General features: G+C 42.6%; 1 protein-coding gene across 2 annotated transcripts in view; it reads left to right on the top strand.

Moving 5' to 3' along the window:
- Positions 1–19,427, top strand: part of TEC (tec protein tyrosine kinase) — a 131,934-nt gene that overhangs the window by 35,101 nt on the left and 77,406 nt on the right. For both annotated transcript variants that reach the window (XM_047798553.1, XM_047798552.1), the window contains exon 2: positions 13,323–13,508. In XM_047798553.1, coding sequence (XP_047654509.1) covers positions 13,371–13,508 — 138 coding nt within the window. In that variant the 5' untranslated portion in view covers positions 13,323–13,370. The remainder of the gene's footprint in view (positions 1–13,322; positions 13,509–19,427) is intronic.

The following is a 19,427-nucleotide window of genomic DNA, read 5'->3' as shown; positions in this document are numbered from 1 at the left end:
CTACAAGGCAAAAAAAAAAAAAAAAAAAAAATCAAAAACAAAAAACAAAAAACCCCAAAGCAACCTTAGATTAATGTAGTCAAGGAACACATAATGGCATTAGATTATTTTATATATAATTTCCAAATGACTTTCATGTTTTCTCCTAGTAAAAGTTGCTGAAAATCTCTTTACTTATTTGAGATACTTGTTAGTCATGACTTATTTTTCCCTGGTTAGTGTTTCCTTCTGAATTAGCAAGAAGCAGAAAGAGAAATGTGTGTTGTGTGTCAGAAATTCCCTGATGGGAGGAGAATTAGTGCCAGAATATTGTCACTTAAAGTGAATCCACTTACATTTCATAGTAAGTAATAAAAAAAAAATCCTTATGATTCAGACTTTATGCTGAAAAATAAATTGAAAACATGTTTATTTTATCTCTTATATGGCCCCATTTAGATTATAGTGGTTAACTTTTAGAACAAAGATGGAATCAATTGTTAGTTGCTTTCTTGAGATTTTTTTTTTAATGAAAATGCATGATAAAATATTTTGACTTCAGTTGATATTTGAATGTGTCAGCACCGATCTAAAGAGGGCCATTTTTTTTTTCCCCAAGAGCATTGTTAGAAAGCTTTATCAGTTTTTGCAAAGGTGTATCGGTAAGGTGGAATAAAGGTGAAGCCACTGTAACAAAGAAACCAGTAGTCTTTGTAAATAAGATAGAAGGGGAGTTCCTCTTGTGGCTCATCGGTAGCAAATCCAGCTAGTATCCATGAGGACATAGGTTCAATCCTTGGTCTTTAGGGCGGATATGGCCCTAAAAAGCCAAAAAAAAAAAAAAAAAGGTATGTTAATCTCACAAATTAAGGTAGCCAGTCTAGGCTTGGGGGTGGGGGCAGCTCTGCTCTGTGAGATTGCTCAGGGTCAAGAGTCACTCAGGGATGAGATTCCCTTGTGTTCCTCCTCTGCTCCCTATGGTGATGTCTGGAATGTGTAAGGAAAGTTGAGTCTGTGTGTGCACTTTGCAGCTGTTGGGGAGTTGGAAATACTGTAAATCCAGGGCAAGTAGCTTGTCTTTAAGTTGAAGATGGCCCACGTATCACTTCTGTGTGCATCCCTTTAGCTTTAACCTAGGTGATCCCATCTCACTGCAAAGAATGCTGGGAAATATCACCTCCAGCACAGACATCCAGGAAGAAGGGGAGAATGGATGGGGCTGGGGGGTTATGTGAGGCGTAGGGAGCAAAAAGCAGCCTGGCACCATAGTGTGTTTTAGCATTTTAAGTGTAAGTCATCTCTGACACTTGTGTTATTTTTTATTTTGTTTTTACCAGCTCTCTGTGAGGTCATTTGCCAGTGGCATTGAGTATGAGGGCAGCAGTTCTCCAATATTGTGCTTATTAATAAGTAATAAGTTTAACCGGGACTTTTAAAAACGCTTCATCTTTTGAATATTTAGTTTTGTTGACTATTGTGTTCTCTTAATCAACGGGAAAGAATGACCAGCAAGGAAACAAAACCTAGTAATGTGGAAGGAATATTTGCTTGGGACCCACGTGGTCGGATGATTAGTGAGTCATTTTTAGTTTTTATGTTACAACAACTTTTGCTACTCTTAACTATGAATCTCCTGTAGAGCAAATATATTTGTTTGCGCTTTGAGGTATTATAAGCAGGTAGAGAACCAGACATAACTTTTTTGACATAAGAGAAGCCATTTTAGGCCTGAGCTAATTTCTGATCCAAGCTAGGCCACAACGCTTGCTTGCCCTTGCAGTAGAACAGGTCTCAGTTAGTTAATGATTTTAAGGGAGCAAAAAAAGGTAAAAACAAAGAGCTGTGACCAGGCCAGGGAGGTAACCATAATATTTCACTGGTACTATTTCAAAGGTAAGGATTAGCCTGGAGCACATTCTTGAGCTGTTTTGCCGAATGCAAACTCCCTGCAGGGCTCAACCACCTGATCAACTGAAACCTAAGGAATGCTGATGGTGACCTTTGCTGACCCTCCTGACTTCAATCCACTGGTGCCTGGACTCTGGCAACATTTGCCCCAATTCTATGCTGAATTCTCTCTGCTCCAGCCCCAGTCTTGCTGTTCAGGGACACACTGCTTTGGGAAATATCCCTGTTGTCTTCCTCACTTGCTACAGGTAAAAAATCCTTCCTACTCCTGCTCTTTGGCTTGGTTGTGTCTTTTGCCTTGACTCCCACTAAGAGGTGAACCCAGTTTTCAGGCAGCAGTGTTGCATATGGTTTCTTCTCTCAAAACTTTTTTTCTCCATCTATTGTTATTTTTATATCTTTTTTGTCCCCCCCCCCCCCCCCCCCCCGTTGTTTTTAGGGCTGCACGGTGACATTGGGAAGTTCCCAGTCTAGGAGTCCAGTTGGAACTATCACTGCCAGGCTATGCCATAGCCACGGCAAGGTGGCATCTGAGCTGCATTTGTGACCTACACCACAGCTCTTGGCAACCCCAGCTCCTAACCCACTGAGTGAGGCCAGGGATTGAACCTGTGTCCTCATGGACACTAGTCAGATTCGTTTCTGCTGAGCCGCAATGGGAACTCCCTCCTTTTCTTTTTACCAGCCAAGAAACCCTCAACCTCAGTCACAGACAGCCAAGGACCACAGTGGGGACCTTCAGTCTGCAACCCAAACTTGTCTTAAAGCGCATGTTAAATCAATGCATATACCTGTATCACATGGATAATAAGAAACAACTATCTTCAGTGCAGCCCCGCCTGGTCTGTTTCCAGGTCACCTCCCAGTCCAACACCATAATCACCCCCACTTTATGGCAGTGGGCTGGGTGGGGACTGCATTACCAGGAGAGATGAGGTAAGCCAGGAGGCCTCTGTAACTTTTGCCATTTGACCTTTTTGAGTCTTCTCTTATCTAGACCTAGGTTCAATAGGTCAACAGACAGATCCTGAAAACTTTGTAACCTGGTACATATCAACTGGCTGAAAGGAGGCCTTTAAAAAAAATACAGGTTATCTGTGGGTGCCTTTGTTTAATAGGTGAGGAAGGCCTGAGGGATAAAGTTTTACTCTCATCTCAGAGCCACAAAGCTGCTTAGAACAGCTCCAAGTCATGATGTTAAATGGGGAGCCTACAAGTTCTCTTGTGTCACAGTGCGTCAAGGATCTGGCATTGTCCCTGCAGCCGCTTGGGCCAAAAAAAAAGTGGGGAGCCTAAAATGTACTCTCTCTCTCTATTATGGCCATGCCCACGGCATGTGAAAATTCCTTGGGCCAGGGATCGAACCCACGCCACAACAGCGGCCCAAGCTGCTGCAGGGACAATGCTGAACCCTTAACCTGCTGCACCACAAGGAAACTCTAGTACCCTTTATTTTGATGGAAGTTAGCCTAGCATTTTTTCCCTCTTTTGTTTGTGTTTCTGCCACTCAGTTCCTCTTTTACAAAAGGAAATTGGGGCTTAAGCTGAGGGTGTACATGTGGCAGAAGAGAGCATGGTAAGATTTGTTCCTGTATAGCAGCCACCTATTTCAGGTACTTTTGAACTTAAAAAAATCTACAGATACTGTTGGTAGCATTTGATTTCTCAGATAAATGTCAGTCTGATGTTTATTCCTGCTAGATCTCTTAAAATCACACATGGGTGCTAACTTTGTAAACCCGTGATGAGATGTGTAATGGGCAATGTGTTCTGATGTACGAGTTCTGAAATTGAGGGCTTTCACAAAACTCTCCTAAACTTAGAGCATTAGCAAGTATTAGATTGGATTAGATAATATTGCTGGCTTTGTAGGTAAAATATTGCCAAATGTTGGCAATTTCATACGGCTTGACCTAGTAAGATGAGAATTTCTTGTTTTAAATCACTTTTTGCTCCTTCATGTAAGGAGTTCATCCTTTCTCTACCCTGATAACTAGGTTGTTGCTTATTTACTATACCCTCTACCATCCTGTCATCTGGCAACTTGTAATAACCTCTCTTCCCTTGGTTAAAAATGTTAGGAGCAGTTCCCGTCGTGGCTCAGCAGAAATGAATCTGACTAGCATCCTTGAGGACATAGTGAGTTAAAGAACCCGGCGTTGCCATGAGCTGTGGTATAGGTCGCAGATGGGGCTCGGGTCTTGTGTTGCTGTGGGTCTGGCATAGGCCGGTGGCTACAGCTCCGATTTGACCCCTAGCCTGGGAACCTCCATGTGCCGTGGGTGTGGCCCTAAAAAGCAAAAATAAACATAAAACCAAAAATGTTATGAAAGGGTGTATAGGGTAGGCTGGATAGCTATATATGTACAAGTATATACATATACACACACATATGTATATACATACACACACACACACCTATATGTATATACCCCTCCCTCCCTTCCCCAGGCAGGACCTTTTATGTTGAAAAAGAGTTCTTAGATCTTTTTGGATAAAATTGCTAGACCATGAAACCATGAAACTGAGAACCATTATCTGGTACTCAGATTTGCAACACTGGACAGAGAATGAAACTGCTTGGTGGTTTAGGTTTCTCATTGGTGAGACAGTGAACAGTGCCCATTACTTACTTGAGAATATTGGTGTTCAAGATAAGCAACAAGGACCTACTCTATAGCACAGGAAACTCTAGTCAATATTTTGTGATAATCTGCAATGGAAAATAATCTGAGAAGATATATATAACTAAATCACTTTGTGTACACCTGAAACTGACACAATATTGTAAATCAACTATACTTGACTTAAAAAAAAAGATATTTGTGTTCAAAGGCTAAGGTGTTATGTTTTTCACACTCTTAGTAATAGCAGACAGTGTAAAGAAAAGAGTGTTCTTGTGTTCAACTCCATGGAGACACAGAGGAAAGGGGTTTAAGTTGCAGCTCTGAGTTTTATTTTAAAAAGATATTTGGTTCTATTGTGATTCTTATTTCTGAATGGGTTAGCTCCTTGTGGTGTGGAAAATGGCTGGGAGAGTGAGCTGGAGGACTCCAGAATTTTGTTTTCCTCTTTGTTTTCTAAATTAGAGAATCAAACCTATTCTTTCATTCAGAGAGACCATCTCTCTTCAGTTTTTTAATTTTTTTTTAAATTTTATGCCACACCCATGGCATATGAATGTTCTCAAGTCAGGGACTGAATCTGAGCTATAGTTGCTACTTACACCACTGCAGCTGTAGCCACATGGGAGCCTTTAACCCACTGGGCAGGGCTGGGGTTTGAACCCGCACCTTGGCAGCCACTGTTGTTGGTTCTTAGCCCACTGCACCACAATGGGAACTCCTCCCTTCAGTTTTTGATACTGAGAGGGTGGCATCCCTCTTAGTGATGCCTTGGAATCACAGATGATCTCTGTTGAAATCCGGAGATTGAGTCCTGTTGCTTTTGGCAATCTCCCTTTATAAATAGGAAGCTGAACATGGCACATCATTGGTTTTTTTTCCTTCAGTTCCCCCTTCCTTTCCCCTGGAGAGGCTGTATGTGTAGTGGTTAATAGTGCAGCCTCTGTGCTTACACTGTATTAAACCCTGGCTCTTATCCATACTATGTAGGTAATAGTACCTACTTCAGAAGGTTTGTTGAATGGTTTCCTACCTCTGAAGTGCTTAGTGCAGAGCAAAATAGTAAAAACTTGAAAATGACAGTGATAATTTTTATTACTTTTCTGTATAAATAGTAACTTCCTGGAGAGACTCCCTGATTCTCCTATGGTCTGCTTATCCCTCTGGAGTTTTTGATCTTATCCAAAGGTCATTGGATTAACCTTTTAGGACAATGATGTTTGCTATAAGGGAAAGCTACTCCACCTCCTACCTTATTGGTCTACTTTTTTTTTTTTTTTTTAAATCTTTTTTAGGGCTGCACCTATGGCATATGGAGGTTCCCAGGCTAGGGGTCCAATCGGAGCCATGGCTGCTGGCCTACAACACAGCAACAGCCGGATCCGAGCCACGTTTTCAACCTACACCATAGCTCACGGCAATGTCAGATCCTGAATCCATTGAGTGGGGCCAGAGATCGAACCTGTGTTCTCATGAATTCTAGTCATATTTGTTTCTGCTGAGCCACAACGGGAATTTCCATGGTCTACTTTTCATTGTATTCAGCACATACATGTTTCATAGTTTGTAGCCTGGGGTTCAAGTCTATCTTTTGTTCGCTGGAAGATGGGATTATCTTTCTCTGATTTTCGTGTTTTATTGCTTGCATAGAGTTTTGGTGGGGGCAAGAGTGGAGAATATATACCTTTCCACTGCCATCTTCCAGTAATTTTCTGATTCTCAGAGGCAACCACTTTTATTTTTGAAAACAGCAGGTTAGTGTTGTCAGTCACTAAGTCACCTACTTATGTTGTCACTTCTTGCTTTGTTAATTTTCATGACTTCTAGTACTGAGGAGGGTATGTGTGGTTCTCTTTCACAACCTATTTTCTGATTCACGCACAAGCACATTGCCTGAACTCACTTATCCCTAGGATTTTAATGCTGGTCATAAGATTATTATTCATTGTTTATCTTATTTTGATGTTCTAGGTATTAGTTATAGCTGAACTCTGTAGCATACTGTGATTATTTTTCCTTTTCCACACTTTTCTTTTTTGTTTGTTTTCTTTGGAACTGGTGTGTTATTTCTAGGTTTGCTACATTTTAACTAATTATTATTATTATTTTTGCTTTTAGGGCCGCACCCACAGCATATGGAGGTTCCCAGGCTAGGGGTCTAATCAGAGCTGTAGCTGCGACCTACACCACAGCTCACCGCAACGCCGGATCCTCAACCCACTGAGTGAGGCCAGGGATTGAACCCACAACCTCATGGTTCCTAGTTGGATTCATTTCCACTGCACCACAACGGGAACTCCATTAACTAATTTATTATCAGTCCTCTCCCAGCACCTTCAGGTTCATCTCCTGGAAGAATTCCCTCCAGCCTTCTCCCCTGGTCAAATTTTACCTGGTTGCTCTCGGCCTGCTCCTCAGTGTCATCTTAGGATTTCCCGTCACCTCATCTGGGAGCATCTTCTTACTGCTTTTGCTTTGAAACCCATGTTTCCTGGATTCCATGTATTTTGTGGTTTACTTCTTTATTTAGATAGACTGTGTCCTCAAGTAGCTATTTGAGAAGGGTGGATAGGAGATAAAAATTTTAAAGCCTTGCGTATTTGAAAAATGTCTTTATTTTCTTGTCATTGCATTGATCATTTGGCGGAGTATAGAATTATAAGTTAGAAATCAGTTTCTTCAAAAATTTTCTCCATTATCTTCTAGCTTCTAGTATTGCCTTTGATGATTGCTATTGTGAATTTTGATCCTTTCTGTGAAACCTATTTTGAAGCTTTCTGGATCTCCTGCTTTTCCCTATAATTTTGAAATTTTATGAGATCAGCCTTGATTTGGTTCTATTTCAATCTTGGAAAAATCTTTGATTTAGGGTATTTTTCCTAAATTTCTTCTTTGGTTTCCCTCTCTCCTCTCTATCTCTCTCTCAGTTTTTTGTTTGTTTGTTTGTTTTTTGCTTTTTCTTCGTGGAACTCCTATTTTTCAGATGCTAAATTTTCTGAATGGGTCTAGAAAATTTATATTCCCTCTACAGCTTTTAATTTTCGTCATCTTTTGCTTTATTTTGGGGGAAATTTCCTCAACTTTATATCCTAACTCTTCTATTGAGCTTTTCCTTTCTATTTTATTTTTCCTCTTTCTTTCTTTTTTTTTTCCTTTCTATTTTATTTTTCCTCTTTCTTTCTTTTTTTTTTCTCCTAGGGCTGCACCTGCAGCACATGGAAGTTCCCAGGCTAGGGGTTGAATTGGATCTATAGCTGCTGGCATATGCCACAGCCACAGCCACAGCAACAGTTCCAAGCTACATCTGTGACCTACACTGGAGCTCATGGCAGTGCTGGATCCTTAACTCACTGAGCAAGGCCAGGGATCTAACCTGCATCCTCATGGATACTAGTCGGGTTCGTTACGGCTGAGCCACAAGGGGAACTCTCTCTGTCCTCTTTTTTGACTTTTTTGTTCTTTATTTTGGTTGTACCTTGAGCTTGTTTCATGGGTGCAATATCTTCTCTTAACTCTGATTTTATTGAGTTTTTTGTCTATTTTTTAAAGAAGCATTGTCTTTTCTCTGCACGGTCTTTGTTTCTTCTAAGTTGCTTTTCCCCTCATTGGTTTCCCATGTTTGAATTCATGATGGAATCTTTCCTTAGTTGTCTGGTGATCCTTGATTCTTTATCATTCAGGAGTGGGGCTCTCAAAAGTCCGTTGGTAGCTTCATGCATTGGATGAACTTGCTGACTACAGGCTTTCCTATAAATGATCTGGCTGGGCCATTTCTGCTGGAGAGCTCTCCTGTGTCAGTTTCTTTAGGTCTTTTCTCACAGTATAGACCTTCTCTGATATTGTGGAGTCGGGTGGCAGTGGTCTTAACACTGAGTCTGTACACTTGCAGAGTTTCTCTTAAGGCCCCCTTTCTGGTATGGGACTCCCAGCCTTAACTATTTGTAGTTTCTCCCAGTACAGAGGCCTTCTGTTTTGTCTTATTTTATTTTATTTGTTGGTCACACCTGTGGCGTGCAGAAGTTCCTGAGCCAGGCATCAAAGAGACCTTCTGTTTTATGGCCTTGAGAAAAATCTCCAGCTTTCTTCCAGGTTTGGGGAGGCTTAGTCCCCTCGCTATACAGCATGGGAATGTGGGAGTGGAGGTTTGGAGAGCCTCTTAAACAGACCCACCGACAACTTTTTTAAGTCCTTCACCACTTTTGGAGATACCAGGTTCTGCTGATTCCTGAGCTCTTTGGAGGTTTCTTTTAAACAAATGTTTTTATTATAGCTGATTTACAATGTTCTGTCAATTCCTACTATACAGCAAAGTGACCTAGTTATATTATCTTCCATCATGTTCCATCATAAGTGATTGGATATCGTTCCCTATGGTATACAGCAGAATTTCATTGCTTATCCATTCTAATTGCATTAACTAACCCCAAACTCCCAGTCCATCCCACTCCCTCCCCATCCCCCTTGGCAACCACAAGTCTGTTCTCCATGTCCATGAGTTCCTTTCTTTTCTGCAGATGGGCTCATTTGGCCATTAGAGTACAGACATTAGCGGTATCATATGGTATTTCTCTTTCTGAGTTACTTCACTTAGTATGAGAGTCTCTAGTTCTATCTCTTTGGAGGTTTTGCAGCATGAACCAGTTGTTTCCAGGCTTCTTCCCAGCTGGACTGCATGTTTATTTGCTTTACAGGTTCCAAAATTACATTATTTCCTGTCCTGTTTTCTTTGTCCTTGAGAGTCAGTTTCTTAATGACACCAACAGCGTCAACCACAAATGTAACAGGAGTTTAGGAGGGAGCCTAGGCTAACGTGTACGTTCAGCCCTCCATCTTTAACTAGAAATCTTCACGAAGAGAATTTTCCTTCATTTATATAAACTTTAATAGGATTCTTTGGGAATTCCCTGGTGACCTAGTGGTTAAGGATTCAGCGTCGTTAATGCTGTGGTGTGGGTTCAATCCCAGGCCCAGGAATTTGCACATACCGTGGGTATACCGCCCCCCCCCAAAAAAGTTCTTTGGCCAGGATTTCCCTTTGACAACAGATTATTAAAACAACAATGAACTTTTTTTTTTTTTGTCTCTTTGTCTTTTTAGGACCACATCCACAGCATATGGAGGTTCCCAGGCTAGGGGTCCAATTGGAGCTGCAGCCACCGGCCTACCCCACAGCCACAGCAACAGGGGATCAGAGCTACGTCTGTGACCTACACCACAGCTCACAGCAACACTGGATCCTTAACCCACTAAGCAAGGCCAGGGATCAAATCCACAACCTCATGGTTTCTAGTCGGATTCATTTCCGCTGCGCCACGACGGGAACTCCAACAATGAACTTTTAGTTGTACTGTACAGAATGCTGGAGAGAGCCCTTCACTTGGAACTAGGAAATTTCTTTTCTGCTCTTGGTTCGTGTGACTTTGGGCAAGGCACTAAACTTTCTAAACCACAGCTTCTTTAATTTGTGATGAGCATGGTAGATTAAGTGGTGGCTAAGATTCCTTTTGACTCAAATGGTATGATTCTGTAGAAGACTATTTATCTTTCATACAAATCGGATGTGGTGTTTTTTATTGCATTATTTCCCCCAGTGCATTCAACATGAAGTATATCCCCCCTGCCCCTGGTGTTGAGGCGTTTTGCTTCTAACACCGCAGGTGAGCCGAGCCCCACTTACCCTGCTGGACTTGCCAAAAGTCTCCCTTCCATTTGGTAACTATGGTATTGCCCCCTGGGCTGGGAACTACTACATATTTGCATATGGCCTGTTTTCCAGGGCATCGTCTGCTTTCCCCTAACACACTGTTCTTGGAAGCCATCATCTTTATTACCCCACATTCAAAATATGTTGCACAAAGAAGGAAAGATGATTTTCAAATAAGCGGTATTTATATATCACACATCAAGTTTCTTAGGAACAAAAAGAGTACTAAAATTTTAATTTATAATAAGGAAAGCCAACTTAGATGCAGAGGAACAAAAGCTTTTTTCTGACTTCTCAGCTTTGGTTAATGGGTCAGCTTAACAACATTAAGCATTAACAGCAGCTTAGATCTCTTATCCTCCTGCTTATTGAGAGGCTGCCATAAATGCCAAGAGTATAAGGGCCTAATTTCTCTTCATTTAAAATAGTGGGTTTCAGGATGTCCTGCTGTGGCTCAATGGTAATGAACCAGACTAGTGTCCATGAGAACTTGGGTTTGATCCCTGGCCTTGCTCAGTGGGTTAAGGATCCAGTGTTGCCATGAGCTGTGGTGTAGGTCGCAGACATGGCTTGGGTCCCGTGTTGCTCTGGCTGTGGTGTAGGCTGGCAGTTGCAGCTCCGATTGAACCCCTAGCCTGGGAACTTCCATATGCTGAGGGTGTGGCCCCCATCCCCCACAAAAGATAGTGGCTTTCAAATCTGCCTGCATATTAAATCCTGGTGCCCTGGGCCCTACCCTAGACCAATTCAAAATATCTTGGTGTGGGTTCTGATGTCTGAATTCTTTCTTTTTGTCATCTTTTTGTCTCTTAGGACCGCACTGGCAGCATATAGAGGTTCCCAGGCTAGGGGTTGAATTGAAGCTGTAGCCACTGGCCTACGCCACAGCCACAGCAACATGGGATCTGAGCCGCATCTTTGACCTATACCACAGCTCATGGCAATGCCAGATCCTTAACCCACAGAGCAAGGCCAGGGATTGAACCCACGTCCTCATGGATGCTAATCGGGTTTGTTAACCACTGAGCCTCAATAGGAACTCCTAGGATGTCTGCATTCTTTAAAAAACAAAACAGAACAAAACTACCTGCATGATTCTAATGTGTACTTAGGATAGGGAACTAATCCTTTAGGAGCTCAAAATCTAGGTGAGAAGTTAGAATACGTACATCAACTTCTGTGGAACATGGAAGACAAGGATGAGCTCTTCAGTGGGTGATAACAGAGATCATGCGTCCAATTATTAGAAAGGCTTTAACTGGAATCATCAGGAAAGGTTTCATTAGGGAGGTGAGTTTTGAGCTAGTGGAGTTTTCGTAGTGGAGAGAGGGGGTCTTCTAGGCCAGGGAATGAACACTGTTTTGACTTAGGGGTGGAGTGTTTGGGGAGCAGTGGAAGTAAAGATCAGATGTTAGGCTGCAGCCAGATTGTGAACAATCTCCAGTGTTTTGGCTTAGGAGTTTTGACTTGATCCTGCAGGGGGTGGGAGGACTTTGGGGAGGCATTGAAGATTTCTGATGAACGAAATGGCATGAGGAAAGCAGCATCATTGAAGGTTGCTCCAGTGGGAATAAGAGGCATGTAGTTTGAATAAAATGAGGCCAGAGCTGGGGGTGAAAAGAAAGCCAATTGGAAAGCTAGAGTCGTGGCCCAGATCGTAATTCTTTGACCTAGGAAAATAGCATCGCAATTAAAAAAATAATAATAAACATTTGCGTACGTTTTCATAAAAAGTAAGTTCTCTCCCACATCTCCTTAATCCTCACGATGACCTTGTGGTATTTACCTCCATGTTTATGAATGAAGGAAGCAGATGTCCAGCTGTTGTAAAGTAACCTTACAGAAAATGAAGGGCCTGATTGGATGGTGACAGATCAGTCATAGGGAATTGCAGGAGTGTTTCCAAGGTGTCAGGTTGGGTGTGAAGGTGGTGGAATTCCTCCCCGGCAAAGTCAGTGTCAAGTTCCTGGCTGTCCTCTCTGATAACCACTTGTCATTTTCACGTGACTCCTGTTGCCACTATGGTCGGATGTGCAATGATTTCTTGTAAGGGTGTGGTGCAGGGAAGGGAAGAAAGGGCTGTCGTCACTCAGCTTGTCTCAGGTAAGAATCTTCAGGCCTTTTCTGAGGATCTTTGGTTTTCAGAGTGTTCAATTTTGTTGAACTTTAGAAGGCCTGTTATTCTAGGCATGGAGAGCTGCATGCGGGGGCTTCAGATGTGGGGCTGAAGACCTTATACACGTGATCTGGGTTGGGAGTCAGTAGGGTGATACAGGGTTAGCTGAGGACCAGCTGCATAGGGTAGGTTAGCTAGCAGGGTTAGCTGTAACTGGGTGGGTTTCCTTTCCTCTTGTGGCTGAGACAGGAGCCGTAGGGAAGAGAACTGTGGAGCGTGGTCGTGTAGATGTCAGAGATCATCCTCGTGGCTCTGGTGACCAGGATGCTTGATCAGGATTACATCCTTATTGGAAGTTCCCTTGTGGCACAGCAGGTTAAGGATCCGGTGTTGCCGCAGGTATGATGCCATTGCCACTGTGGCTTGGGTTTAATCCCTGGCCTGGGAACTTCCACATGCCACACATGCAGGAAAAAAAAAAAAAAAAGATCACATCCTTTTTTGAGCTGGAGATTAAATCATTTCCACACTGTGGTTATTCATTTCGTTCTCTGTGCCTATGTGCTTGTCTGTTTTGTGGACCAAGATCCTGAGGCAATTTAAATATCAGCCTAAATCAGCCATGCTTGCCGTGAAGTCTACCTTTCCATCTGAGATGTTTGTTTCTCTGCAATCAGATAGCAGAAGAGGGTGCCAGTAAGCTAGGGGAGGGCGGGGAGGGACCAAGGAGTGAATCATCATCGTGGCAAACCTTGACTAGATTTTCCGGTGAAATGCTGGCACTTGGAGGAACAGGATGGGGCGGGCAAAGAAGAGAAGCTGAGCTTTCAGGCTCTGGGCATTTTCAGCCTTTCAGCCCGGGTGTGTAGAGTGACGTTCAGCAGCACCCGCCGTGGTCAGAGTTACGTCTGCTTTGGTTATTTGGAATGACAGCATCCTTGGATAATTACCATGTTGCATTTTATTTCAACTGTTTGTTTTCTCACTTTAGAATACTGGGATCGTCAATGGCAGGAGAAACAGTGATCAGAAGACCGAGATGAATTTTCACACTATTCTAGAAGAGATTCTTATTAAAAGGTCACAGCAGAAAAAGAAGACATCACCCTTAAACTACAAAGAGAGACTTTTTGTGCTAACAAAGTCCATGTTAACCTACTATGAGGGTCGAGCAGAGGTAGGCAACATCAAAATTTACTTTGCTGCTTTCTATGTTGATACTCTTTTGTGATACTCACAATCCCCACACTCTTGAATTCTATGGAATAAGCTTTAGGTTAATGAAGCCAAGGGAGTGATTTGTTATTATTTCCATTCGAAAGATGGCATTAGGATATGGATAAAAATTATTCACGAGTCTGAAATATGGGTTTAGTATATATGGGTGTACACTTTATGTCAGTGTACTAAATCTGTTAGAGAAAACAAATTCCTACATTAGTTTTAGATCCTTCTAGAATTTAAGTACATTGTGTTTATCGCTCTTGCCCATAAACTGCCATATTATGTGTCAAAGTCTTTTGTAGCACAAACTTTGTCTGTGTCCATCACTTTATATAAATATCCTAACCTAACCTTAATCTGCCTAGAAATATGGACTGATACAGTTGACATAGGTGGCAATCTTTAGACACTTTGAAGAAGATAAATGATACTGCAAAGATGATACAAAGTTGAAAGTTCCCTAATTGCTTTTGCTTACGCAGAACCTGACACACTGTTTTCCTGGAAGCAGCCTCAGTCACTATGAGAAACAGAAAGGACAGAATGAGGAGATTGTCACAATATGTAAAACCCAGCCTCTGTTGCTTAGCATCACTTTACTGTATAGCACAGGGAATTATAACCAATATCTTATAATAACCTATAATGGAATCTAATCGCAAAAAACCCAAATCACTGTACTGTACACTTGAAACTAACACAAGACTGTAAATCAAGTATATTTCAATGTTAAAAAAAAAAGAATCCATCTCCTTTCTGGCTACTGATGACTAGCCCAGGAAGCCTAGTTCCATTAGCTACTCCTGCCTGGAACCCTGACTCCTCCTATGGGCTGGACATTTTTTTTTTTGTCTTTTTGTCTTTTCTAGGGCCACACCTGTGGCATATGGAGGTTCCCAGGCCAGGGGTCTAATCGGAGTTACAGCTATCTGTGGTCTACGCCAGAGCCACAGTAACTCGGGATCCCAGCCACGCCTGTGACCTACACCACAGCTCATGACAACACCGGATCCTTGACCCACTGAGCAAGGCCAGGGATTGAACCCGCAACCTCATGGTTCCTAGTCAGATTCGTTAACCACTAAGCCATGATGGGAACTCCCTGGGCTGGACATTTTGATCCTTCCTGGGTTCTTTTCTCAGGGACCGATGTTCATTGACATACTTATGACCTTCAGTTGGAAATATGATTGCAGATTTGTTTGCCTGCCACAGTTAAAAATAAATAGTTATCTATGGGGTTCTCTTGTGACGCAGCAGGTTAAGGATCCAGCGTTGTCACTGCAGCAGCTGGGGTTGCTGCTGTGGCTCAAGTTTGATCCCTGGCCTGGGAATTTCAACATGCTGCAGCCATGCTCCCCCAACCCCAAATAGTTACCATATTAAAAAGTTAGGAATGGGGGGGGGAGCTGCACTCATGGCATGCAGAAGTTCCTGGGCCAGGGGTCGAACCCGAGCCACAACAGTGACAACACCAAGTCCTTAACTGCTAGGCCACCAGGGAATGCTCAAAGTTAGGAATTTTAAAATAAGAATGAATTCTTGAGAAAATATAAGTTCTGACAATACTGGCCTGAATTCCTTTGTGACAACTCTCGGCTTGGCTTCTAGGTAATAAGCCCAGTAGCACCTCACAGTTGTATTTCTTCCCTGTGGTTAATGGGCCCGTTTCTTTGTTTTCCGTGAAGGAATGTTCTTGTTTCCATCTCCCTCTCCCTTGAAGCTGTGATCCAAGAAGTGCTGTGATATGGGTAACCCATGAAAATCAATAGGTATCTTTAAAATAACATTTTCGTAAAAATATAGGACTCTAGGAGTTCTCGTCGTGGCGCAGCGGAAATGAATTCGACTAGAAACCATGAGGTTTCGGGTTCTATCCCTGGCCTCACTTAGAGGGTTAAGGATCCAGCGTTGCTGTGAGCTGTGGTGTAGGTCACAGACGCAGTTTGGATCCCGAGTTGCTGTGGCTGTGGTGTAGGCTGGCGTGCGGCTACGGCTCCAATTGAACCCCTAGCCTGGGAACCTCCATATGCCACGTGTGTGGCCCTCAAAATACAAAAAAGACAAAAAAAATATAGGACTCTAAGTGAATTAGAAAAACCATGGGGCCACTCTAGGGTAGCCCCAAAGATAATTATTTTAGTTGCTCACAGTTCTGTTTTTAAAAGAAAAGCAGTGGATAGGCTACTGATTGATCTAGCAGCTACAATTCCTTGATTCCTCGTTTCTTTGTAACAATTAAGTGATACTTATCCTTTATTCAGATTGCCAGTTAATCACAACATGAGTCAGACATCAATCTTTTCCTGGTTCCCTGGACTCCAGCTCCTGCAGTATCATGGCCACAAGCTTTTATTGCAAAATCTCCCATTAAGTACAGTTGATTGTACCTGTTAAAGTGTGCTGAGAAATTCTGTTCTACATGATGATAAATTCAGTCAAGCTGTTTCTTCCAAGTTTGAAGTTGGAAAGTTGTGTTTCAGTTTCCACTGTGGGCCTCTGCTCTTTCCCAATTAGCTCGTGTTGCTGCATCTTCTAGTGAAATGAGAAAAGATATCCCTGACAATTTATAGGCTTTGCTCTAACTCATAATAACAGAGAACAAAGGAAACTGTGGTCTTGCCTCTGGTCAGGGAACTAAATGACACATGGGTTAGGCCACCTGACATTCCTCTGGAGCCTCTACGTGGTTTTGAGCTGGAATCCAGGGAAGAGCAGGGCTGGAGTTTAATTAGAAAAAAAAAGACCTGGAGCTCCCATCATGGCTCAGGGGTTAACGAATCCGACTAGGAACCATGAGGGTGTGGTTTTGATCCCTGGCCTCACTCAGTGGGTTAAGGATCCGGCGTTGCCATGAGCTGTAGTGTAGGTCGCAGACACGGCTCGGATCCCGAGTTGCTGTGGCTGTGGTGTAGGCCAGCAGCTGTAGCTCCGATTCGACCCCTAGCCTGGGAACTTCCATATGCCTCCCCCCCAAAAAAGACCTATTGAATAATGGTGAGAAAACAAGCAATGGACAGATTTCTCTATGTTTAAATGTTAAACAGAAATATGTCAAGCCATATGTAAATCTGTAATTGTTGTTAGCTAAGAAAGCAGGGGATTTTAATAATTGGCCTTTGATATTGTCAGCTTGGTTGGCTTGTTGTCTGGTAATACTCCTCAGGTATAGAAACTGGCAAATAGTTTATGAGGTTGAGGAGTAGGGAGACTAGTTGTGTCAGGGATCCCCAAGGCCACCCCCTGGTTCCATGATTCACCAGAACTCATGAAACTCTCCATATTGTTGAGCTCAGAGCTGTGATTTATTTCAGTGAAAGGAGGAAAAGCAAATTAGCAAGGGAAACGGTGCACGGGGCAAGTCTGGAGGAAACCAGGCACCAGCTTGCAAAAATCCTTTCTCAGTGGAGCCCCAAATGGGGTGTATAATTCCTCCAGCATCGAATCATGACAGTAGTGAAATGTTTTCTAACTGGGACCCTCACTCAAAAAACCTGCAAGGTTTTTGTTGGAGGCTGGTCACAATGGCACCCTTAAGCCTGTATCAGAATTCTAGACTGGAGAGGAAAGCAGGTGTTCAGCATAAATCACAGTGTTTGCACAAACAGGTTAAGCACAATGAGCTGTTCTTATCAGCACTGGGACTATAGCATCCCTCCCTTACCCCACCCTGCCAAAAGTCTAAATTCCCAAATGCCAGCCAAGGACCAACCTTGTAAGCAGACCTTTTTCAGTCCCATAGGCCTCTTATGTTAACATTTTCTTTACAGTAGTAATTATGATACAAATTATTGAGTACCATATGCAGGCCAGGCACTGTGCTTAAGTATGTGTATTATTTTCTGTATTCCTCAAAACAATGCTATATTAAGTCTTATTAGAACTCCCCATTTCAAAAATGAGTGACACGAGACTCAGAAAGTTTTGATACTTATGTGAGGTCAAATACTAATAAATTGCAGGGCTATTTCTTCAAAGCCCATTTTGAAACAACTCCAGGGGAAATTAGAAAAAAAAATTAAATTAAAAAATATTAAATCTCTCCATAATACAGATACTCAAGTTTTATTTTAAACCTTTTTTTTGGTCTTTTTTTTTTTTTGCCTTTTCTAAGGCTGCTCCTGTGGCATATGGAGGTTCCCAGGGTAGGAGCCTAATCAGAGCTGTAGCCACCAGCCTACGCCAGAGCCACAGCAACATGGGATCCTTAACCCACTGAGCAAGGCCAGGGATCAAACCCGCAACCCCATGGTTTCTAGTCAGATTTGTTAACCACTGCGCCACGATGGGAACTCCTATTTTAAACCTTTTGCATATATTTTTCTTTGTTACTTTTAGTTATGATTTTTATTTATATTTTTTGGCTACACCCATGGCATGTGGACATTCCCAGGCCAAGGATTGAACCTGAGCCACAGCAGTGACAACACTAGATCCTTAAGCTGCTGAGCCACCAGGGAACTTATTATTTTTTTCTTTGTCCTTTTGTGTTCTCTAGGGCCACACCCCTCGGTATATAGAGGTTTCCAGGCTAGGGGTCTAATCTGAGCTGTAGCTGCCAGCCTACACCACACCCACAGCAACATGGGATCCAAGCTGCGTCTGTGACCTGCACCATTGCTCATGACAACACTGGATCCTTAACCCACTGAGCAAAGCCAGAGATCGAACCCGAAACCTCATGGTTTCTAGTCAGATTTGTTAACCTCTGAGCCATGACGGAAACTCTGAAACTTATTTTTTTTAAAGTTGCTTTGTGATACAGAGTTCCCATTATGGCTCAGTGATAACAAACCCAACTAGTATCCATGAGGATGAGGGTTTGATCCCTGGCCCCACTCAGTGGGTTAAGAATCCAGCATTGCTGTGAGCAGTAGTGTAGGTCATGGATGCGGCTCAGATCTGGCAATTGCTGTGGCCATAGTGTAGGCTGACAGCTGTAGCTCCGATTTGAACATAGCCTGGGAACTTCCATATGCTGCAGGTACGGCCCCATAAAGACCAAAAAGAAATTTACTTTGTGGTAGAAGAAAAGTAGCACTAACTATTAATTATTAAAAAGTAACACACTAGATAGGGTTTTTTGTCCTGGCTCTGCCACTGTCTAATTGGACCTTATAAAACAATGTTCTTCAATTGTTTTTATAGTTAAGAAATTACTTTTGTACATATTATCTCTCTCTTTACATATATATATATATATATATTTTTTTTTTTTGGTCTTCTTTGTCGTGTTTTTTTAGGGCTGCACCTCAGCATATGGAGGTTCCCAGGCTAGTGGTAAAATAGGAACTGGAGCCACTGGCCTACGCCACAGCCACAGCAACACCAGATCTGAGCCGCGTTTGCAACCTACACCACAGCTCACAGCAACACTGGATCCTTAACCCACTGAGCAAGGCCAGGGATCGAACCTGCATCCTCATGGATACCAGTCAGATTCATTTATGCTGAGCCACAACCGAAACTCCCTTATCTCTTTACATCTTTAACTTCTCCTTTGCCTCACTGTTTCAACTCAACACACATCTGGTCTGTTACCTAGTTCCCATGAATTCTCCTTCCCTCCTTACAACCTTATTGAAGCTCCCAACTCCATTCTCTTGGTGGATCACTGCCCTCGTTGATTCTCCTCTGGGACCTTCATCTTTCAGCTCTGCGGCATTCAGAGAGACACTTAAAACCTGTAGTTTTGCATATGCTCTGGGATCAAGTTACAGCTCCTTAGCTTGGGATATAAGGTACTTGATGCCATTTTTCCTTGTCTTCCCTCTCTCCTTCCTCCACCCGCAGCTTGGCTTCTACCTGCAGTTGCTTTTTCACATTGTTTGTGCCTTTGTTAATATTGTTCTATCAACTTGGGGTGATATGT

Source organism: Phacochoerus africanus, chromosome 10 (genome assembly GCF_016906955.1).
Source record: "Phacochoerus africanus isolate WHEZ1 chromosome 10, ROS_Pafr_v1, whole genome shotgun sequence".
In the NCBI taxonomy this organism is placed as follows: Eukaryota; Metazoa; Chordata; class Mammalia; order Artiodactyla; family Suidae; genus Phacochoerus; species Phacochoerus africanus.
Note: the sequence above shows the minus strand (reverse complement) of the source record. Positions and strands in the feature narration are given on the sequence as shown.